General features: G+C 47.8%; 2 protein-coding genes across 3 annotated transcripts in view; both read right to left on the bottom strand.

Annotated features, from left to right (window-relative positions):
- The window catches only part of LOC144804257 (acyl-coenzyme A amino acid N-acyltransferase 1-like), a 798,906-nt gene that overhangs the window by 742,400 nt on the left and 31,055 nt on the right, over positions 1-25,451 (bottom strand). The window lies entirely within an intron of this gene.
- The window catches only part of LOC144804293 (bile acid-CoA:amino acid N-acyltransferase-like), a 308,023-nt gene that overhangs the window by 251,472 nt on the left and 31,100 nt on the right, over positions 1-25,451 (bottom strand). For both annotated transcript variants that reach the window (XM_078671908.1, XM_078671907.1), the window contains exon 2: positions 8,912-9,397. In XM_078671908.1, coding sequence (XP_078528034.1) covers positions 8,912-9,374 — 463 coding nt within the window. In that variant the 5' untranslated portion in view covers positions 9,375-9,397. The remainder of the gene's footprint in view (positions 1-8,911; positions 9,398-25,451) is intronic.

A 25,451-nucleotide genomic window follows, 5' to 3' on the forward strand; every position in this document is an offset into this window, starting at 1 on the left:
TCTGATTCTGGGCAGTTTACCTAACATCCATGTGCCCAAACAAAAGTGTAACATAGCCTTCTAAAACATTACTCAGACCTTGTTCAACACCCTGCAATTATTTCCTCATCGTCTCATGGAGCGTCTTCTCTGGGGTTTCTTGTGAACATATGAAAGGATTTGGGAGTCTCTTCAGGAGACCGAGCAGTTTTCTGCTTCTAGTTTCCAACCCACAATTCTGTAATATTGTAACAGTACTTACGAGTTTTTTTAAAAGTCCTTATTGCACACCGTCATGTATCAGAGCTCAGTAATGGGAGGGAAATATTGTCGATTCTCAATACGGGATTACGGAATTACAAGCAGGTGGAAATATTTATTTTATACGAGCAGTAAGACTAAGGGGCCGATTATGATTGCGTTTTTTCCGCATCCTCCGGGCCGGCAGAAGCCACCGCCGGCCCGGAGGATGCGGAAAAACCGCTGCGGAGCCTTCAGCGACCCACCGCCATATTAGGATGGCTGGTGGGTCTGGAATTCCATCCGCCGCTATTCCGCCGCGGTCGCATTACAATCGCGGCGGAATAGCCCTAATATGGTGGCGGTGTCTAACAGACACCGCCAGCCATAGTAGGATGGTGGGAAAGACATGCTTTTCCGCGGTGGCTTTTCTGCCGTGGAAAAGCATACAGACTTTTACTTCGGGGGCCCGTTCCGGGCCCCCTAGGTGAAGGGGAGGTGGGGGGTGCACATGGGGGGTACCTATGGTAGCCCCCTGCATATGCGTGCACAAAGCAGCAGGCACTGCGCTGTGCCTGCCGCTTTGTGCATGCAAATGCGATGCATGCATTTTTTACCTTGCGGCGGGTGCAGCTTGAAGCTGCACCCGCTGCAATGTTAAAGATAGAGGATGTGACCGCCACCCTTCATGCAACATCTCCAGAATTATGCATTGGGATGCTTTTAAAGCTTACATTCGTGGAGTTCCAATTTCTATTATGGCGCATGAAATTACGGAATTACTGGGTTATGCAATCAATCAGGTGGAAATATTTATTTTATACGAGCATTAAGACTAAGGGGCCGATTATGATTGCGGTTTTTCCGCATCCTCCGGGCCGGCTGAAGCCACCGCCGGCCCGGAGGATGCGGAAAAACGGCTGCGGAGCCTCCAACGACCCACCGCCATATTAGGATTGCTGGTGGGTCTGGAATTCTGTCCGCCGCTATTCCGCCGCGGTCGCATTACAATCGCGGCGGAATAGCCCTAATATGGTGGCGGTGTCTAACAGACACCGCCAGCCATAGTAGGATGGTGGGAAAGACATGCTTTTCCGCGGCGGCTTTTCCGCCGTGGAAAAGCATACAGACTTTCACTTCGGGGGCCCGTTGCGGGCCTCCTGGGTGAAGGGGAGGTGGGGGTGCACATGGGGGGTACCTATGGTACCCCCTGCATATGCGTGCACAAAGCAGCAGGCACTGCGCTGTGCCTGCCACTTTGTGCATGCAAATGCGATGCATGCATTTTTTACCTTGCGGCGGGTGCAGCTTGAAGCTGCACCCGCTGCAATGTTAAAGATAGAGGATGTGACCGCCACCCTTCATGCAACATCTCCAGAATTATGCATTGGGATGCTTTTAAAGCTTACATTCGTGGAGTTCCAATTTCTATTATGGCGCATGAAAAGGAATCTTTTTACTCCCACCTCTCCAAATTAGAAAACCATATTGCATCTGTGGAAAGACTTTATATCACATCTAGAGATCCGCAATATAAATCCCAACTTCAGAAATACAGATGTGAATATAATTGTAAGCTCAGTAAAAGAGCAGGTTTACTTATTTCAAAAGAAAAATCCAATTTTAATTTTAATTCTAACAAACCTGGTTGACTATTAGCTAATTATATATGCCTCAAGCAAGATAGAATCCAAATCCCAGCCATCAAAATGAATAATGGGACATTGGTGATAGATGTTGAGGATCAACTGAAAGAGTTTCTTTCCTTCTACTCCTCTTTATATCACAAACCTATTGCCCCTCATAACAATGTTATTATTGATTTCTTTAATTCTTGTCAATTAACTTAGATCTCTGACACTAATAAATTAACCTTAGAAAATCCATTTGACATTCAAGAAATTATTGCAGCAATTAATGCATTAAAATCCCCCAAAACTCCTGGCCCAGATGGTATTACGGCTGAATTCTATAAAAGTTGTCACGACCAATCATCCCCTATCTTACTTTCCCTTTTTACAGAGTTTCAGCGCACTTCCATGATGGGGGATTTTTTAATGAAGCCACTATAATTGTTCTCCCCAAGCCTAATAAAGACCCTACTTTAGTATTACATTTTCGTCCCTTAATTAATCAGGACTGTAAAATGCAAAGGTTTAGCGAATAGATTATCACCCTTACTTTCCAATATTATACAACCTATCAGACTGGCTTTATGAAAGGTAGATTGTCCGCTCATAATACTCCTTTGCTCTGTCATGCCTTATCTCTTACTAAAGAATCCAGCTGTCCAAAAAGTGGAATGGCCCTAGATGCGGAAAAAGCATTTGATAGGGTTAATTGGTAATTTTTATTTAAAACTCTAGAAGTATTTCGTTTTGGTCCTATTTTTATTAATATGATTAAAGCATTGTATTCAGCCCCCTAGGGCCTCCATTTTTAGGTCTCGCCTGCCAACGCCCTTGCGCATTGCTGGCGAGAATTATAGTAAGTGGAAAAGAAAAGTCTACCAAGACGTCTGCGGATCCCATACAGTTCATGTGAGACAGGTGCGTGCACGCCAGCCACATAATACACCACCATTTGTCTGTGCCTCAGCATCAGACATCAAAGGCTGCAGCTCACCACACCCCCCCCCCCGCCAGCCACAGCAATGCTGAGAGCTTGTTCTTTACAGTGCTCCAGCCGAGGAGGCAGTCCTTTTTCACTTTCTGACTATAGTCACTCGCCCCGCTCTATATATTCCGAAAATGTTTCAGGCAAGTTGATTTTTTTTTAACTCTATGTTATCGGAATTAAAACCTGAAGGTCTGTGGTGATCCCACGAATGCTTCAGTTAGTTTCACTGCTTTTCCTGGGTGGTAAGCGAGCTGTCCAGGCTGATTTATACGTTTATATGTTTTACTTGTTGGCTCCTTATTTGCTGTGGTTTGACAACCTGACTCTTATCTGTGTATTTTAATGTTACGCGTGGAAACCGCTTATCTCCGATTTCTGCAAAACAATAATAATGTGAAGCCGAATATTTATCAGTGTCTTCTTTAGTTTCTCAATCATTCTTAACTGGTTCAGTGCTCCCATTGGTTGATTCTACATTTAGGCAGAGAATTCATGGAGCGGTCCGAGACAGGGACTGGCGTGGCTCCGAGACCTCAAACTCATTTTTAAACGTTGCTGTCGGTCCCGGACCCTTGCTGTTTCTGCCTTCTGACCAACCTCTGACAGAAGCACAGCATTTCCTTCTTACAGTCCCTTTAACCATTTTGGTACGGCAGCGATGGTGTTGCTCAGCCCTAACTAGCATGTTATTGTCAAGCCGCCAAATTTGCAGCACAAACACGGCGTACAAAGAGATTAACGTGTTGCCTGGAGCACACTTCGGGAAGAACCTTAAATGAAAGCCCAAACCCACTTTACCGCAGCTTGCTTTCACTTGTTTTCTTTGTTTCTAGTGCTATTTTAGAGCTTTGTGCAAACTACACTCACGTTATTTTGCTGGTAATAACTTTGAGGGAATAGCGTATTTTTGTTTTTTAAATAGCATGCACAAAACCAGTATAATTTCAATTTGCACCAGTTATTTTCCATGTTTGTGCCAATGTAAAAATCGCCGCTGCACATCCAGCACCAGGGCCGTATGCTGCACATCCGCAACAGTAACTGAAATATGATGAAAGACTGAAAGGAGTAGCTACAAGCTGTGCTCTAGTTCTGCTCTCCAAACATCAGCAAAGAAACAAGCAATTCAGAACATTTCATTGGAGAAACCATTGAGCAGGAACAGAAGGAAACCTTGCAGAAGATTATGGAGCAGAAAAAGAAGCTTGAGGTATATAAACACTTTTATTGTGAAAGGCCATCAATTTCAGGATGCTCAGATGCTCTCATTGGAGTGAAGCGATGGCTTACGTTGAATGAAGAAGCAGCTATGAGCACATCAATCTATCTATCTATCTATCTATCTATCTATCTATCTATCTATCTATCTATCTATCTATCTATCTATCTATCTATCTATCTATCTATCTATCTATCTATCTATCTATCTATCTATCTATCTCACACTATCGCCCTCAGTCTATCTATCTATCTATCTATCTATCTATCTATCTATCTATCTATCTATCTATCTATCTATCTATCTATCTATCTATCTATCTATCTATCTATCTATCGCCCTCACTCTCTCTATCTATCGCCCTCACTCTATCTATCTATAGCCCTCACTCTATCTATCTATCTATCTATCTATCTATCTATCTATCTATCTATCTATCTATCTATCTATCTATCTATCTATCTATCTATCTATCTATCTATCTATCTATCTATCTATCTATCTATCTATCTATCTATCTATCTATCTATCTATCTATCTATCTATCTATCTATCTATCTATCTATCTATCTATCTATCTATCTATCTATCTATCTATCTATCTTTCTACCTATCTATCTATCTGTCTGTCTGCCTGTCTATCTATCTATCTATCTATCTATCTATCTATCTATCTATCTATCTATCTATCTATCTATCTATCTATCTATCTATCTATCTATCTATCTATCAATCTATCTATCTATCGCCCTCACTCTATCTACCTATCTACCTATCTACCTATCTACCTATCTATCTATCTATCTATCTATCTATCTATCTATCTATCTATCTATCTATCTATCTATCTATCTATCTATCTATCGCCCTCACTCTATCTATCGCCCTCCCTCACTCTATCTATCGCCCTCCCTCTATCTATCTATCGCCCTCCCTCTATCTATCTATCGCACTCAATCTATCTATCGCATCACCACAGCATCACTCAGCACCACCACAGCATCACTCAGGGGCACCGCAACATCACTATGCGCTACCACAGCATCACTAAACGCCACAGCATCACTCGTCGCCACCACAACATCACTCAGCGCCACCACAGCATCAATCTGTGCAACCATTCAACAACAACTGGTTCAAATATGTTCTCTCAATGTTTCAAGCTTTATTACAAATGTCACAAAAAGATGTTAATATTTCACTTCTGTTCTTGGATTTTCGTCACAATAAAATACATTGAACATAATCTTCACAAAGGTTATTTAAAAAAGTTTAAGCTATTTAAATTACAATAACTTTTATTTAAGTATTAATTATTAAAAAAAATAAAAGCCATTGTTATTTGTATGATTAATACATCTAAGTCACGTAAATACAACTCCTATTGCATTACAAATGATATAGGTGTTACATTTGCGAAAGCTAAAACTATTGGCATTGTAAATAACAAAGCTATTAATTTAGCAATTTTCAAAACCAATCTATAATTGCAAAATGTGTCATTAACAATACCAATAGCTCAAACTTTCCTAATGCGAGACCTATTGCATTGCAAATGCTTGTTGTCATTGGTGCCTGCTCTTTCTCATTTTGTTTATATAGAGGCACTCGCCAAGGATGTCCTCTTTCTCCTTTACTTTTTCTTATTGCAATAGAGCCCCTCTACTGCTCTTTCCGTATTAGTGATAAATACACCGGTGTTTTTAAAAAAAATACTAATATTAAAATGTCTGCATACGCTGACGATGTGTTATTATATGTTAATGAGCCCCTTACCTCTAACCTATTATTCTCGATATGATTCTTAAGTATGCTGATGTTTCTTGTTACTCCCTGAATACTAATAAGACAGAATTTTTTCCATGAAATGTTTTTTGTAATTCTACAATGTTAGCAAATACTGATATAGTATGGTCTCCAAAAAAACTCAAATATTTGGGTGTAACATTTACTGATTCGGTCAAAGACACAGTTGAAACCAATTGTTTCACAATTTTTGCTAATACCAAAGAGAAACTGGATAGATGGTCTAATCTTCATTTAAATTGGTGGGGACGTATTGAGGCAATTAAAATGTCTATAACGCCACAAATTCTTTCCTTACCCTTTTCTTTCCCATCCACTTTGTATGTTAAATTATATAAACTATTCACTAAGTTCATCTGGAATAATAAACCCACACAAATCAGTCTTAAGAATTTCAATTGCCCAAACGTGATGGCGGGGTTGGTCTTCCAGATTTAAAAAATATATATAATTTTGCATTCCTTGTAGCACAATGTTCCTTACGGTCCCATGTTGTTTTCCTTCCAATGCACCTAAATGGCTAATCCTGGAGAAAAACATTTTGGCTCCTTATCCATTACCAGCGTTCCTTACCTTGGCAAATGGCTTCTTTGGTGAACGTTCACCCATTATTGCAAACTCTAAACTTGCCCTTTTATCATTTGACAGTAGCTTTTCTATTACCATGGCTTCCACTAAAAACGTTTCTATTTGGTTCAATCCCAAACTCCAATATCATAAACATATTTCTTTCTGGAATTTATGGATTACTGCTGGTATTTTCTTTGTTGCTGATATATGTCAATATGATATGTTTTACACATTTGATGTTATTCAAGCTAAATAAAACCTACCTTTATCTGAGTTGTCCAAATATACATTACTATGTAATACTTTTCTTAATGCCTATCCCCAACTACTTTCTATGTCTCAGTCGTCTAGAATGTATTTATGTAAGGAATTTGTGAAGTGCAGGAATCACCCCTGCAGGGGTATCTCTGCGCAAACATAGGAGACAGAGTTGGCTGGCATAGATTCCATGACTTAGGCCTTAAATAGTTCTGTCTTCAGTAGTTTTCTGAAGCGTGAAAAGCTGGAGCATTTACGTAGCTCCTCTGGTAGGGAATTCCAGTATTTTGGGGCCAAGTAGGCGACCGTTTAACCACCATTTCGATTTTTCTTAAAAAGTGGGACCGCTAGCAGTCCTTTAGTTTCTGATCTAAGACACTGGTTTGGGGGATACAGTTTAAACGTATCTGCCATATAACTCAGGCACTTGCCAAAAGCAGCTCAATGGGCAAAGCAGCAGAGACTAAACTTTATTCTCTGGCAAATGGGAAGCCAATGAAGGGACTTCCATAGTGGCCTGGAGGAGGTATGAGGACTAAGCATGCAGCCACATTTTGTACAATCTGTAATCTGCTAAGAAGGGCCTCATTTGCAGAGGCCAATAGGGCATTACAATAATCAAGGCATCCTATAATCAGAGCCTGAACTAGGGTCCAACGTATTGCAAGGGGCAGCCAAATGAACACTCTGTGCAAAAGGCTCAGGGTGCAATACCAGATCCCAGCAGTGGCCATTATCTGGTCTTTCATTGATAGCTGTGCATAATTGAGTATCATCTGCATAGAGAATTAGCGTTTGTACTTCTGTGTTTAGTGGCTATTACCAACTCGCAAAATAGCGTTCGCAAGTCGATATTAGGAAGGGGTGTGTGAAGGGCATCTCTTCCTAATAGCGAGTCACACTGCTATGTACGAATGTTTTGTAACTGAGAATGCGCAAATCATTCGCAGATTACCATCAATTTCAAATTGGGGGTAAGTCCTTTGCAAATGGGAAAGGGTCCCCAAGGGACCTCTTCCTCTAGGTGAATGGGGGCTCAAATATTTTTTTCAAAGCAGGACAACTGACCACTCTGAAGAAAACTATTCATTTTCATTATTGAAATGCATCCCACTTTTCTTTAAGGAAAATGGGCTGCATTTGAAAAAAACTGCTTTCCTTAAAAAGCAGTCACAGACATGGTGGTCTGCTGACCCCAGCAGGTCATCATCTCTGTGAGTGCTGGCCATTCCTAAAGGGTCGCAAAATGTGACCTGCCTCATGAATATTAATGAGGAAGGTCCCTTGTGACCCATTTGGGAAACACAAACAGAGTCTGAGACATGATTGTACATCAGTTTTTGCGAGTCGCAAATTGCGAGTTGCTAAAAATCGTAATTTATGATTTACAAAACCTGAGGGTTGTACATGTGGCCCAGAGTGAATGAGGAACTACCAAAGGAATTTAACCTGGAAATACCAATTTCCCTGGTAACTTCTCATTTCTCAGGAGATTTCAAGAGTTATGACAGCAGAATGAAGCCTCAGTCTAGCATGAAACAGTTCTCTGTCACACCTGCAAACTCTCAGATGTGCCATGATCTGTCCACATTCTTTGTAGAATAAAGCCCAGGAAATCAGAACTGCCATCACGATCATAACTGCACACCCCACCAAAACACAACTTCCTAAGTCCATGCTGATATCACTCCCAGGGGCGGCCTTAGGCATGTGCAAGCTGTACACCTGCACAGGGCCACCAAACCCCTGGGGCCACCACTCCAATACATATCCTTAATATAGTAATCCTCTGAGGATGGATACATATTTGCGTGGCCACCCCTGGCAGGGATTTGGCGGCTTCTGGCTCTGTTCCACTTCCAAACACCTTGACTCCCCCCTCTTCACTGGCCTCCGCGCTCCGGCTTGCCCGGACCCCCTCTTCCGGGGCCCCCTACCTATGCTCCCAGCCCAGGGTCGCCATGAGCCTAGAGCCGCCCCTGTTACGCTCTCTATCAGCCGTCTTTGAAACGACAATTGAAAACATTAACACTGCAAAATACAAAAAACATATAACAAATGTTAACCCTGCTGAAGTATTGACAGAAACTTGGAGGAGGATCCAACAGTTTAGAGCAGTTACCTGAAGTGTCACAGATGGCAGATGATTCTGCGAGAACACAGAGGGCTAAAGAACAGCACCTAATAAAAGAACCAAAACTCTGGGGGAAGAATACTCACCTGGAGGTAGAAAAAGGCCTCCCCGCACCCTGCCTTCCCGGATCGCTATCCGTTGCACTCCAGGTGCCGCGTACCACCGCTCAATTGTCTGGCTGGTCAAAGGCGTGATGGAAGGTGATGGTTCAAACTGAACTGAATCAAAAACTTCCACAGTGATCCGGAAGGGACTTCCAATCACATCTCGTTTCATGAGCCTGTGGAAAGGCTTCTCGGAGCTCAAGGCCCAGAGGAGGCCCATGGGCAGTACACCGCGGTAATCCCCTCCACTGGCTGCTGCCTTTTCCAGATCCACCTCTCCAGCAGCATCCCCTCGGTAGAACGCGCTTGAGATGTAGAGGAATCCCTTCTCGTCCACCAGTGATGCCCTGAGAGTCACCAGCTGATTGGGCTCCAGACCAGAGACAAAGATTCTGACGGCTTCATCCGTGAGGGAGACCTTTGGAAGCACCCTGAGATCTATCATCTTGGAGCTGATCCTTGAAAGTTCTAGCAAATAAAGAACAAAACATAAGACTGAATTAGTATGATTCAGCTTTCTCAGAATGAACATCATACATTGAAAAGGCTTTCAATACCATCATTGAACCAGCATAAATCATGACCTCTAGGTACAGAGCAAGCACTACCCATAGAGGGATAAGCACCTCAATACACTATTTTTTGTGGTCCAAGGTAAGAATGTCAGGTCAGGAACATAAGCCTACATTGGCGTTTTCCGAAGATTTGGAGTGAATATGCAGCCATTTATGAAGAAAAAAAGAACCTGCAGCCACGTGTTCTCTGTCCTCACATGCAGGCAGATTTACAAATTTCACAAACGTTCCCCGAATGTGACTCAAATAGTTTCACTATTTTCCAATTAGGTATATGCAAAAGGTTGTAAGATCTCGCAACCTGTTACACACTACATTTGTTGATTTCAAAACTGCACTGATCATGGTAAACTGTTTAAAAAATTGACACTCTGGGACATTCCTTCTACACTACGTAGAGCAATTATCAGCCTTAATGTAAGTACCTCTGTAGAAAATGTCCATCTTCTGTGTGCTGTACTTCTAGATTTTTGCCTTGACTGGTTTTTCTGGCTGTAGAACTCTGTGCACTTTACCCCTATTAACATGTGGTAATGTTGTATTCCCCCTTGCAACATGATGAACTGGAGTACCATAATTGGCATATTTAACTTACCTATACGTTCCTTGTATATGATACAGTGAGTGTCCAGGGCCTGAAAGCTAAATGTGACTAGCACCCATTTTACCACTTACTACAGAGACAATGCAACCCCTTTTTTACAGGTCAGAACCCTCCTTTCAAATATTTATCACTCACCTCTAAATAGGCCTAATCACACATAAGTCAGGGTGCATAGTATATAAAAGTAGGACAGGTAAATGTTTTTAATGTTAAACATGTCCTTACCGTGTAAAAGGCCACACATCTATTTACACAGTAGCAAGGCTGTCGGTTTCGTATAGGAAAACAATGGGTTACATTATTACATTACGGCTCACAAGCAACCTGGGGCCTCATTTATGAAAAGTGACGCATCGCTGCGTGAAAGCAGCGATGCGTCACTTCTCAGTGCGCACTCCTTGCGACATACCTGATGCGTCATATTTACAGTATGACGCATCATGTCGCAAGGAGTTACAGATACGTCAGTATTTCTGACGTATCTGTAAGCGCAAAAGTGACGCATTGCTGGAGTGTGTCACAAAAGTGACGCAACTCCAGCAATGCATCCTTCCACATGGGGCAAGCCCCATGTGAAAGGGCTTGCGTCAGTCTTACGCCTCCTGTGAGGCAGGCGCAAGATTTTGACGCAACGGCGTCCTAGAAGTGACGCAGTGAAATCTCATAGATTTCACTGCGTCACTTCTATGAGGCTTTTTGCGGAGGAACGCCCCCCCCCTGCATACATTATACCTGGCACAGGTATAATGTGGCGCAGGGGTTTACAAAGTGACGCATCTACCTAGATGCGTCACTTTGTAAATATGGTGCAACATGGCACATTATTTACGCTGCTGGTGCGTCACAAAAAGTGACGCACCGGCAGCGTAAAAGTGACGCACGGCCTTATAAATGAGGCCCCTGGATAGTGTCCTGTGAGGGGGCAGATCCCAGAGGCATGGTTGCTCAGGTCTGGTAGCCCTCCATGGTCTGGAGTGGACAATCATATCATTGATATTATTGGTGTGTTTGAAGGCAAAGCGTGGAATGGGAAAACAAGGGAGCTGTCTATAAAATTGACCAATGGTTCTGTATCATTTATGGTATTTTGTTGGAGTTAGACGTAAAAGTCGTGACACAGGTGAGAGAGTCTTCCTGTGTTTGAGTCCGTGGTTCCAATGGGGTGGCCCGACTATCGTTCCTTGCCCTCTTACATGCCAAATTGACACTATGGGGTGGGTAGTGATGTGCTTTCAAATGTGAAGTGAGTTGTGCCTGCAGTTCAAAATCAGTAGCTGTACTATGATTGCGATGTAGTGGCCAGTTCCTTACACCCGGGTAAAGATGAGATTGGCCCTTGCTAAGAAAAGGATACAAAAAGGATACAAAAAAAACCTAAGGTCTGAAACAAAGCTGTGTTTCAGCTCCTTCACCTTTAAACTTGTATAGAGCCGACTTAGGAACTTCCCTTCATAATGCAGATTCCTTTCCCCCTATACTTGCTGGCAAGTTATTAAATATCTTGCAATAATACCATGATTTTTGACAACACAGCCGTCGAGCTCCAGAGAACATCAGTCGTGTAAAGGAATAAACAAGCAACATTGACAAGACGAATGGGCGATGGCAACCAGATAGCATCAAAAACAAAACAATGGCTACCAACTCCTGGGTTAATAGTTGGGAGAACATGGAAGCACTAAAGTGTAGTTATTGGCAATGAATAGCACAGCCTCAGGGCTTAATCCTTTCTTCTAGAGGCTAATGAACAAGGCATGAAGCCCTCCCTAAACCCAAATCATTACAAACTAATGGGGTAAAGTGGTGCCTACCCTAACTTGTGGTCTGGTGACTTTTCATGGGAAGCTTTCAACATGGCTTTACATAGCGCAATGTCGCTCATACAGACTTTAAACTCTCAGATAGCGCTCCAAAACCCGGGTGCGTTCGCAGTACCCCACCCTGAAGGTTTTCTACTGTTCCCATGGCTTAATTTGTAAAACAATAATTGCCGAAGCCCAACTTTTTACCCTGAAGAGCTAGAATATCAGGAGTGCTGAATACAAAACTGTGTAGTATTCAATCCACCTCATGCAGTTGTAATCCAACACCAGGCACGCCCTACACATGTAGCTCATTCTAGCAGTTTCCTTTTCATCGCTGCTTCCTTCTTTTGTTGCTCTTTTCCCGCCTTTCTCTGTGTTTTCCCTTTTGGGATTTCTCTTTCTTGCTCTGGGTGAAAGTCTGATGAGTATAAGTGCCAGTCACCAAAATAAGGGGCGGTGGTGTAACCCCACCCAAAATGACCGGCTAAAATCGAGCACTGACTGCTCTAAGCTTAAAGTGCCTCAACAAGAAACTTCTGGAGCTCAAAATAAATAACACCCCTCCACCCCCCAGCACAAACCCTTCTCCGGCCATGTGTGCTTTATTAGGGCCAGTCTCCCTTGCCATTGTAATGTTGCTGCACCTATCTGTGGGACTGATCTAGGGATTCCTGTTTGTGCGGTTATCTACTACCTACGAGCCATCCCATCTGTCAACTATGAATCAGTAACCCCTGGCCTGGGTCGCAGAGCTTGCATAACTATGTATTTCCGAGTAGGGGTTGTTGTGGAGTTCACGACGGGCGATTTCATTAATACGGACGTGATTTCGTTTTCACAGATGAATCTATCATTTTCCATATGCACACTATTGTTTTCCATATTAACAATAGTATTGATCTTGGGGGGGCGTGGCTTAGCACGCAATGGAGACGGACGTGCCCGGGTAAAGCTCCTGCCTGAGCTCCCCTACCCCGGGTCATTTCTCCGGTAAAACATATCCTCTTTGGCCCGAAACTGCTGGCGGACCTGCCCATAACCCCTCCCTACGCACTGGCCGACTCCAAGGGAAATTGGCTGCGGGGCCCCGCTCCGGTGCCGAACGCAACACTGAGGCCGGCCTGACCGCGGCGCTGCCGAGATACCCAGCTACGTGAGGCCGAGGCTTCTGGCGGGCTGCCGGGCCCTGAGTCGCGGCCTACAGGAGACGCTACTGGAGCTGGCGAAGACCTGCGGCGATAGCTGGGTGGCCCCTAACAGAGTCGGATTCAGCTCTGCAATCCACACGGGCTGAAGCAGTGGCGCCTGTGACCTACGGAGGCGCCAGCGGGAGCGAAGACGAGCCGAGGGCGGCCGAGATCCTGTGCCGGCTGAAGCCGATGGCAGCGAGCCTGGAGGAACTCGAGGGCGAGAAGGTGAACGCCTAATCTGCGGGGACGTTACCCGAGTTGGGGCACGAGAGCGACGGAGCGGCGCCTGGAAGAAGACGGTACCTTCCCCCTCCCCCACTGCACGTTGTCCCCTCTGGACACCGCCGGGCAGAGACCAGAGCTGGGAGGAGCGGCCCGCTCTCGGGGACGCTGGAGCCTGGAGACACCTGGGGACGGCCGTGTGCCCCCCCCCCGAGGTAGCCTGCCACGGTGACCTGTTGGGCCTGAAAGTCCCCCCCCCCGCCTGAAGGGAACTAGATGCTGGGAGCCGCGAACCGCGGCATGCGAGGCCCGGACGTGGGCAGAGACACTAGTGGGGCGCGGCCGCCTGCAATGGGCACTCACACTACCCCACGCCAGCGACGGCGACGTAAGCCCTGAGAAGCTGTCAGGGACGAATTGGAAGCCCCCCCGTCCCCGAGGCAAACCAGTGCCACAGCCAGTCAAATCCTGTGGGTCCGCACAACGCCGGGCCTGGGCGCCTGGGCGCCGCGGACGCTGCGGGGCTGCCTTGTGAGGACCGGAGGCACCAGCGAAGCTGCGAGAGTTGGCGGGGGGCGCCCACATCCCACCTGAGCGGTACTAACTTCCCACTGCCTGGCACTACTAGCGCTGCGGCGGACGGCGCAAATCGCATACCGCCCAGTGAAATCCACTACCGCGGTGTCCAGACACTTCAATAGAGGATGCCCCTCTCCCCGGAGGAGGCCTGAGACTTGCAGAGGCAGTCCTACCCCCTCGTCTGCATTTTGCACATTGGGACATCTCCCCCTCTTGATAGCAGGAGCTGCCTGCACGCACTGCCTAGGCCATGTCTGGAGGGGTGATGACATGCACTGGGTCAGGAAACGCGTCGACGAAAGGGAAGCAAACGAAAGCGATGCCCAAGATGGATGCAGAGCAAGTGGCGTCGAAATTAGACAGCGTACTGGCGGCCATGGAGAGGATGGAAGAATCCCTTCAACAGACGCGCACCTCCCTGGAGACCAGGATAGAGGGCGTGGCAATAGACCTGACCCACCTCAGAGCCGACCACAAGAAACTACAGGGCCTCACCACGACACTGGAGGGCACGGTGGCGGCTATTGAACCGAAGGTGACCCAAGCAGACAAGCACATACAAGATCTCCTGAACAGGGTGGAGTTTCTAGAAGACCACGCTGAGGATGCGGAAGGGCGGGCGCGAAGGAATAACATCCGCTTAGTGGGCATTCCGGAGAAATGGGAAGGGATGGATCCTGCTCGCCGAGTAGAGGACTGGCTACGAGACCTGTTGCCAGAAGACACGCTCTCACCCCACTTTGTGGTGGAACGGGCCCACCGAGTACCCACGAGACCCCTTCCCCCTGGCTCTAACCCCAGGCCATTTATTCTCCGTGTCCTAAACTACAAAGACCGCGACGTGATACTGCGTGAGTCCAGGAAGCTAGGAGAAGTCAACATAGACAACGCCACAGTGATGTTCTTCCCTGACTACACCGTGCAAGTACAGAGACAGAGACACTCCTTTCTGGCAGTGAAGAGACGACTGAGCCAAGCGGATCTCAAATACTCACTACTCTTCCCTGCCAGGCTAAGAGTGGTAGCACGAGACAAGACACATTTCTTCACAAGCCCTGAGGAAGCGGAGGCCTGGCTTGATGGAGGAATGCCAGAAGTGCCTGGGAAAGCACTGGGAACCACTACCATGGAGCGAACCCGCGGGCCGAGACGACGACGCCGCCGCAAGACGCCCACATCCCCACAGACTCGAGACACGACAACACACTCTCCATCAATGGACCTGATCCTACAGGAGCAACGAGATGCCCTGCGCAGAGTAACGGAAATCAGCAACTCCCCGGCCCAATCGTCACACCCGAACGCCAGCCCAACTGCATCCCTAACGGACGATAAGGCGATCTACGGTATACCGGATACTCAACGCTCTGAGGAGCCCCCGGACGTCACACCGCAGACAGTGGAACTTTTTGGCTGACCGGGATCAAGACGCACCTTACCTCCGGAACACAGCGCAGACTCAACCAGACTGCCTGGCTGACTCGCCTCCCAATGGGTAAACTGTGTCACTACTTGTAATCGAAGCCTCCCCAACTCGGGGAATCAAGAGTGGGCCAGACACTGTGAGTAGTTTCTTGATTTATACACACGGCTCAGCCACCCACTGACACGAAATAAACACTTAGACTGTAGCAATGTACATGCCAAATGCCACTACTTTGGCCGTTCGACAAGGGGGATCTACCCCGTAAGCCCTGCCCCCACCTCTCGATGCTTGGGAGCGCCGCTGGCATCGCACTGAGCAGCAAGGACTGGGCATCTGCCAGACAGCAACGGCCTCTCCGCCCCACCCGGGAGGGATGCTGCACTCCCCATGGACTACACCGTAATTTCTATTGTTACGACATAAGTCACACGATACCCCTTAGAACTGTATAGTTTACGAGCTCATTCGAGTGTTTGGACGGCGACATGTTGTGCAGCTGACCTTTTGGCATTTCTGATTATGTTGCCATGTTGAGGCTATATGTTCTCCCCTTTTTCCCTACACTTCTACACCACTGGAGATCGTTACATTTTGTGCTGAGAAATAGAAACAAGTTTGCGATGGGGATGGGACCCTGGGCTTGGTGGGGAGTCATGCTTGAGGATTTGACATGTGGGGGGGCTGGAGAAGCTTGCACAAACGGAAGCTATGGCTGAGATACGAATATGCACTTGGAACGTCAGGGGAATGCACACACCAGCTAGGCGCTACCAAATTTACTCGTACCTAAAGGCGACACAAGATAAACATAGCACTGCTCCAGGAATCACACTTAAACAAGGCAGAGGTTCAAGCACTCCACCGCAGATGGCGCGGACAACTCTATGCCACAGACTACTCCTCATATGCTCGCGGTGCACTGATATGGGTCCGCCCTGGGACCCCCTGGACAGTCACGGATACTACAATAGACCAGGAGGGCAGGTTTGTTGTCGCACAAGGAAGGCTAGATGGGCAACAAGTAATACTAGTGTCCCTATATTCCCCAAACACTGATCAGGGAGGCTTCCTGGCGCGCCTCTCCACGATAATGGCGACCTGGCACGCGGCTCCATGGATACTGGGCGGAGATTACAACTGCACACTAGATACAAGACTAGACCGCTCCTCCCCGCCCCCCATTGGCACTCCTACGCGAGGTGCCACAAAGGCATTATTTGAGTGGGCCGCGCAATGGGACCTCCATGATGTTTGGAGATCACACAACCCTGGGACACGGGTATACTCCTATTACTCAGGCGCTCACGACTTGCATGTCCGCCTAGACAGATTCATGGCGTCTACTGAACTCCTACCCCTTGTTAGGATTCCCGAGTGGTCCTCTTTCTCTTGCCATGTCTGGGAGCCCATGTGACCTGCTGGGGCGGAGATATAAGCACTTTTCCCCATGTCCCTAGTGCTTGATATCTAGTCGTTTTGGTTTCCTGGTCCTTGACTAGGGGCTGTTTGTACAATTGGGACTTTTTGCTGTTGTTCACGGGCTCGTGATTGCAGTTTTCTTGGCTCTTGGGTTCCCTTGTTTGTCCCTTTAATTGAGTTTTCCCCGTTCCTGACCTGTTCCTGACCTTCCCTGTATTTTGTAGCGTCCCTTGGAGTGTGTATCGTTTTGTGTTGTCTTTATTTGTTTGTTAGCGTCTTTGTCCGTTATTGTCCGTTATTGAGCCTTTTAACCCGGCTGGGTAGAATTAAGAGTCACTGGGGCTCCAGTGCTCTTAGAAGTGACAGGTGGTCCGGCTGGATACCGTCACTATTCTCTGTTCTGTGTGGTACCGCGCAGAAGAAGCACTTCCGCGTTTTCGTAACGTTTTTCCATCTTCTCCACATCGTTGTGTGGAGGCGGAGTGCTGATTCGGGCGCATCCGGGTTACGAAGAATACACTGCTACGCCGGTGGCTATCGGCGGCGTTCTGTCCCTTGTCCTTTTCCCCCACCTTGGTAAAGCTCCGAGCGCTACCTTAATTTTAATGAAAGGAGGTTTTTTTAGTCGTTATCACGACTTTTTCCTCCGTGAATCCGGGGGCTCATGTAAAAACGGAGTAATTTCCCCAGCGCTAAGACACCTTTGCCCCTGCCCCATATTCCCCTGCTGAGACCTCACGGGATCCCTCCTCGACGGAGACCTCCACTGGACCACTAGCAAAGCGCTTGAGGGTAAGGAGGAGTGAAGGGGGTGGTGTTGGATGTGGTAAGAGAAAGAGGTGCTACATTGTAGTTATATGTACCAAATTTGGTGGACAGTGATTTCATTTCGTCCCTATAGGTGCAGTCTGTGTGGAGAACATCGGTCTTTGCTGCAAGTCCCTAGCAAGATCTCGGGGATCCCTTATCTGTCTCACCTCCTACCCGCCCCCTGTCCATTGTCCCTCTGACGACCCATTGGATTATATCTGTTGTGGGTCGCTTATGGGCAAGGGCAGTGGAACGGGGTAATCGTCGCTCCTGCATTGTATGGGCATAGCTGGAAAGGAACCAACACCCCTTGTAACAGATACGCACTACATGGGCCGCACACACTCGGACCATAACCCACACTTTTTGTCCATAGCTTGGGAACGCCCGCGCCCCCCCGTACCCACCTGGCGACTGCAGCCTGCACTGCTACTTGACGCGGCTTTCCGCGATTCCCTCCTCACACACGCTGCTCAGTACTTTGAGGACAACACAGACACAGCGTCCTCCCCCCAGGTAGAATGGGACGCCTTCAAGGTGGTGATCCGAGGTCACTGTTTGAGGACACAGGGCCACATGAGGCACCAACTGGAGGGCGAATTGACTAGGCTGGAATCTGACCTGCTCGACAGGGAAGAGGAGGCTATTGAAGGCGAAGCTGACTCGCTGCAAGGGGCACACGCAGAACATGCGCGCCTACTGGAGCGACTCCGCAACATCAACTACGCTGCACATTCGGCGAGGACGCACCACCTGAGTGACAGACCTGGCAAGCTACTGGCCTGGCTGATTTCACAAGAGACTCGCTCGACCCCAGTGATAGCAATACACGTAGAAGGGAGGGGCCTATTGTATTCGCAGCGCCAGATACATGACGCGTTCACCACCCACTATGATGCATTATATCGCTCCCGATTACCAAACCCCCACCCGGACATTGTTGACTACCTCTCCCCTCTGCAGATGCCACAGCTGACTACTGCGCAACAAGACGAACTGGGAGCCTCGCTCGAGCCTGATGAGGACCGCGAAGCAATATTTAACTTGTCTAACGGCAAATCCCCAGGCCCAGATGGGCTCCCAGCCGAATTTTACAAGGCAGGCTCAGATATCCTCATCCCAGTACTTCTGAAAATGTACGCTGCAGCGGCGGAGGATGCAGCCTTACCCCCAACATTAAATGAGGCCACCCTGATCTCCATCCCCAAACCTGACAAGGACAGTACACGGATGGGCTCTTATCGCCCCCTGGCACTGTTAAATACGTACTACAAAATACTGGCCTCCACGTTAGCCCGGAGACTGGCCCCCTATGTGCCCCGCCTGGTGCACCAGGACCAGAACGGCTTTGTCCCGACGCGCCACACCTCCCACAATATCCGCCGCCTTTTCCGGATACAAGAGTATGCTACCCAGCAGTGGCCCAGAGCAGGATGCCTGGTACTAGATCTAGAGAAGGCCTTTGACTCGGTTGAGTGGCCATACCTGAGAGCAGTTACGGAGAAGTACCAACTAGGGGGAGGCTATGAAGCCATGGTGGGCCTGCTGTATGACAAACCGACAGTCCGAGTCCGCACAGGCTCATTACTCTCAGACACCATCCGGGTGCGAAGGGGCACTAGATAAGGTTGCCCATTGTCACCTTTACTGTTTTCCTTGGCCATGGAGCCCCTGGCTACAATCCTCAGGACCCAGGGACCTGAATGGGGGATTCAACTGGCGGATGGCCTGCACGCAGTGTCGCTGTACGCAGACGACTTACTGCCGTACATTAGAGACATAACTGACATCCCTGCCTCCCTAACTAACGTCTTCCGAACCTTCGAAGAGATGTCAGGGCTACGAGTTAATTGGTCCAAATCAGGGGCTTATCCCTTTAGCCCGGATACGCCCGAATGCGACATCCATCTGGGCGGAGGTAGATTGCAATGGTACCCCACTACGTTCCGCTACCTAGGGATACGCATATACCGGGACCCAATAGACATCCTGGAGGGGAATCTCCTGCGGACAATCGCCTTGGTTCGGGCGCAAATCGGCTTCTGGAACACCCTACCCCTCAACGTGCCTAGTCGTATAGCACTGACCAAAATGATTGTGCTGCCTAGACTGCTGTACTATTTCGCCAATATTCCCAAGTATGTGCCCAATAAAATATTTCGCGATCTAGAGATTCTGCTGCATAGCCTCATCTGGAATACGGGCCGGCCCCGTGTGGCGCTGACCAAGCTATACATGCCCACTGAATCGGGAGGCCTGGCGGTTCCCAACATGGAGCTGTACTACCTTTCGGTACAGATGCAATGGGTGACGGGGTGGCTCAGCGGCAACCATCTCGAAGATACTGCCTCGGACACTGCTGCCTGGATGCAAGCAAGAATTTGCACGCTGTTCCATCCGATAACTCGAACTCCCTGCCCCTCCCAGTTGCACCTAGCGGTGGCGCGCAAATGCTTCCTGCGATGTTTACGACTCACCCGGGCAACGAAACCATATGCCCCGATACTACCCCTTCTGGGCACTCCCGGACCGACGGGCGCACTGACTGAGACTCGCTTGACCAGCTGGACACGGGCAGGGGTGGGCACGCAGAGTGACCTGTATGCAGATGGGGAACTGCTCACTTTCGTGGACCTGGCTGCTAGCACGGAACTCCCAGCTGGTCAGTTCCTACTACACGCGACTCTCTTGCGCACACTTACTGCTTCCTGGGGCAACGTGACCGAGGAACCGCCGATGCACAGCTTCATGCAGTATCTGCACGTTATGGGTAACGGCTCACACGTCATACACTGGCTGGCACAGGCCCTACAGACACACTCGCAACCGTCCACGCTGCCGCTACGGGAAAAGTGGGCAACAGACAGGGGAAGGGACTGGACTGATAAGGAATGGGCGATGATCTTAGCCGGACCGACAAATATCCCACGCAACCCCCGCTTCAAAATTATCCAATTCTACATACTACACCGTGCTTATCTCACGCCCGACAAAATAAATAGATATTTTTCAACCACTGATGCCGCTTGTTGACGCTGCGCTCTGACTGGAGCAGACCTCTTGCACATGCTGTGGCACTGCCCTGACATACGAACGTACTGGGACGAAGTCGTAACGCTGCTCACACGTAGCACTGACGAGCAGATACCACGAACGTGGGAGGCATGCATCCTGGGACTGTACAAGCGCACGAAACTTAACAAAGTGCAGACGCGCTTCTGGGACATGGGACTCATAACGGCCAAGCGCCTGCTTACTAAACACTGGAAGGCCGCGACCCCCCCCCACACTTGACACTGGCGCGCCTCCTTTACCAACTGGGCACGGGCGGAAAGCACGGTGCTCCTCCGGGAGGAAACTGCGGGACTCCGAAAATTCCCTATTGCTCAGCTCTGGGATGACCTCCTTAAAGCATTCCAGCAAGCCTGCCAGGAGCAGGGGATAACTTGAGATAACAGGTCTCGTCGTCACTAGGACGTCAACCAGCATTAAGAGCGATCACTGCACTGTACCCCTCTGCCCCACCCCCTCACCTCTTCCGGCCTTACGCCCTACCCTCGCAGATACAGACACTTATACTTCACCGCCATGCACCTGACGCTCACACCGCGCTGCGCACATACCACTACCCTCGCCTCAGCCTGCCTACGCCCACGCCGACCGCAGATGCTGACAGGGGAACGGCCCCCCCCATACGGAAGGGCGATTGCCACGCCAACGGGCTGCACCTGCGCCCCGCAGAGCATTAGCTCGCACAGGCACCACCTAGCAGCTCCACCCGGGACCCCCCCCATTTCTCCCTTCACACTGCAGGATACCCCGCCATACCTCGCCTCGCAACTGTTGCCCCCCACAAGAGCCTATGATGATCTCCACCCCTCCCCCCTCGACCTCACTTGTTTTTCCGACCCCAGGTTTTCCCCGCCATTGCATAGGCATAGGGAACAGTTTGTTTACTGGTCATGTTCCCTGACCAGGCCCCTTTCTTATTTCAGACGAAGACAACGGATGCGTCATGTCACTAACACGAAGCAATGGCTTATTGAACACATGCTACCCACCGACTGCAGAGACACGATAACGCTTACAGACTACAAGAGGTGCGGACTCGTATTAAACCTCACACACATTAGCCAAGGATATGTTGCGCCGTACACTGGCCACCGCCTCAATCTTTGCGTCCTCCCAATAACATCACTGGGGAGATACACATGCACCACACTGCCGGATATCCGGGCTTTAACTAAAACGTCTGCAGACTAGCTCCGCCGAACATAAACGCTTGCTTCTATGCCTCAGTGAGCTATACCAATACACATTTTACCACACCCACGTAAGCATTACGAACACGAATCTGGTGAAATATTTATCGACAATCCCCTCACTATTGACTAACCTCAGCTGCTTCCTAGGCTATCTGTGGGGACTTGGGCGATGACCATAATGGCACTAATGCTAGATTAAAACTGCAATGTTCTTCTTGACAACAAAAGACTAAATCATAGACCTGTCACTTATTAAACTGAATACCAGATGATTGTAAATGCTTTTTCGTAAGATTCGCCGCCGGACCCCCGGGTTACCGGCTAAATGGCTGTGTCATCCAGTTAAGGATTTACCTGATTATTCTCTGCTCGGCTTGCCCCTGTGCGCCGTAAAATGTAAACTGTATGATGACAACCTTGTGCAAAATAAAGGTCTTCCAAAAACCCCCCAAAAAAAACCAATAGTATTGATCTTTTCAATTAAAAAATCTGCTATATTGTTGCAGTCTTCAGTTGAGGCCTCAACTGGCCTTGTGGTGACAGGTTTATTAAAACTGTATACAATGGAAAAGATTTACTTTCAGATTTTTTTTGCTATTTAAAATCTTATTGGAGAAGAATTCCGCTTGCGCCTTACTTATTGCTTTGTGGTATACTTTGATTGCACTCATATACGGTATTTTGGCCACTGCGTCATAGGACTTTCTCCGGGCTCGCTCGAGCACTTTGCAGTGTTTTCTCTCCGTCACCAACTCCTCCTTAAACTAAGTGACTGAGAGCTTGCTTCCGGCTCGATCTTGACAGGGGATATAAAATTGTCAAGAGCTGAGGTGAACTAAGCAGCATAATGCCGCTTTAGCAGCACTTTTTGCCGATAAAGCAGCACATTTTTTACCGCCCAATCACCAACCTGTCTCTAACAGCAGTTAGCGACAGCTTCCAGGCAATAGCGACCGGTTTGGGGCCTGCTTTGCATGTCAGCGATATTTATCACTAATGACATGCAAAGTGGGCGTACCCAAACTGGTAGCGACTGAAAGCAGTCGCTAACACAGCTATCGCCTATTAGCAATACCTGCGACGCGATAAAAAAACCCACGCTAACCGCGATTAGCGCCAGGATTTTACAACTGGTAAAAACCTGACAGTCATAATAGTCAATGGGAGGTGGATTCTTTGACTAAGTTCCCACCTGCCTATTAGCAAAATTTTCCTTAGCGATAAGATTTTTATCGCTGGAAATCACACGTTATAGATGGGATTCGCCGCTATCACTGGATATTTTATCACCGTGGAGATAAACGTTGATAATACTGCGTTATCTCCGCGATAAAATTCAGCGATAGGAGGCAATAAAAAAAATCACGTTAAGCGTGGTTTGCGGTAATTTTCGCAAGATGTTGCTAATATGCCCCTCAATCGTTACCTTGGAATTAGGGAGATCCACATGGGTATCTAACTCAGGGGAGATGGCAGATATGTAGCAGCTAAATTCTGCCAGAATTAATTTGTGCCAGAGTCTTTTCCGAATAGTATTGCAGAGGAGAGCATTGCTGTTGTTCGATATTGCTAAGGACATAGGGATCAGACTGTGGTCTGACCAGGTCATGCACCAGGGAAGTGCTTCCTGGATATTAGGTAAGCCTTTAATAATGACGGCACGAACGTGCAGCGGACGTGCGCAGCGGGCGCGCCGATGGCACGCCGAAGACGCCCCAAAGGCAAGCCCGTCTGCGCCCGTCCGCGCCAAGGACGCGCCCAGCGCCAGACATGCTGCCGCTTCCATTGGAACTCTTGGAGGTACAGCGGGTGGGTCTACCATAAGGTATACCGGAGCAGAGCTACATGACATAGGGGTGCAAGGTAAAGGTACGGGGATTATTAGACTTGAGGTAACAGCCACTCCGACTACAGATTTTGTAAGTAGAGACCTGCTGTTATGCGGGCTTCTGAATGTAAGATCTTTGCCTAAACATGGTGTGGAAATTCAACTGCTGCTGGAGCATCATGGCCTGGAGATTTTGTTTTTAAGGGAAACGTGGACTCGCCCGGACTGTGAGGTCGATTCAGACGTGGCCTGTCCACCCGGTTATAAATTCTGTCACAAGCCTAGACACAGTGGGAGAGGGGGGGGGTATTGGGGTTATTTATAAGGACTCCTGGGATCTGGTCACCATCGATATCGATGAGATTGAAGGAATAGAACTTTTAGGATTTGCCATTAAAAATGTCCATGCGTATATGCTAACAGGGATTATATGCTATAGGCCCCCTGAGGTCTTCACAGGTCTGCAACAGCAGCTGCTATTGGAGACCTTCACGAACATGGTTGCCGTTCATCAGAGAGTTGTTATACTAGGGGATTTTAACCTTTGGATGAATGGTCCCCTTAATTCAGGTTATCTTAACGTTCTCCAGTCGTGCGAGGCCTTGGCCTTTTTCAGCAGGTGATTGAAGCAAACCATAAGGGAGGCCATACACTTGATTTGATTTTCTCTGAAGAGCATCTTCTTACTATCATGGAACTCTTACCTTTGGTTTTGTCGGACCATTTTCTAATTAAATTTGCAGTGGACATGGCCAGAAAGAACCTTCAAATTAGTGTGGTTAGAAAGAATTATGTTGGTTGTGACTGGAAGGGGCTCTTACGCAAGCGAGGCTCAGTCCCGCTGTTTGCTGTAGATAACTGTTTCTCAGCCACCAATCCAGTAGGCGAGAACTATTCCGCTCCTTGCGTAAAGATCACTGCAGATTTGGATGCGGTGGCCCCGATGAAAAAGCACAGAACCAGAGGAAGGCCTTCGGAGCCTTAGTTCAATGACATTTTGAAAACCATGAAATTGGATTGTAAGCAGGCAGAGAAAAAATGGAGAAGGGACTATGCTGATTCGGATAAACAAATATGGAAATCTCAGATTGTGTGTTATAAAAAGGAGATAATCAGGGTTAAGGCAGAATACTTTTCAAATATGATCCTTAATGCCCCCAATGCTTCTAAAAGTATTTTTAATATTCTAAAGAATCTTACCAAGCCGGAATGCACAAAAAGCAGATACCTCCCTTGTGGTATTGTGTAACAACCTAGCTAACTTTTTTCATCTTAAGATCAAAGCTATTATTGACGAGTTAGGGGTGGAGAATGAGCATCTGATGCCTGTCACCTCTGACTCTGTGGGCAGTGGCAATATGGAGAAAGAGGTAAAGAACATTCTTATCGACCATCTAGATATTAATAGGGAAAATGCTTTAACCGGGTTTGGGCCTCTGACCATGGAGGAATTCTGTAAAGTAGCAAAGCGCATTTCATCTGGCTCCCACTTAGATCCCGTCCCTTATAAAATTTGTAAGACCTTTGAGACAGAGTTGTTATCTACTCTTAGGCAAATTTGTTTTCAGTCCCTTAATAGCGGGGTAGTGCTGCTGCAGTGGAAACAAGCTTTGGTAACCCCCCTGCTTAAAAAGGCCTCTTTGGATTCAGAATGTCACAAAAACGATCTCCCTTCTACCCTTTCCGGCCAAGATCACGGAGAAAGTGGTCAGCAGGACCCTCTCCAATTATCTGGAGCAGCACAAATTGTTGGAGGAGGTTCAGTTCGGCTTTCGGCCTGCCCATGGTACAGAGTCGGC

Source organism: Lissotriton helveticus, chromosome 1_2, assembly GCF_964261635.1.
Source record: "Lissotriton helveticus chromosome 1_2, aLisHel1.1, whole genome shotgun sequence".
In the NCBI taxonomy this organism is placed as follows: Eukaryota; Metazoa; Chordata; class Amphibia; order Caudata; family Salamandridae; genus Lissotriton; species Lissotriton helveticus.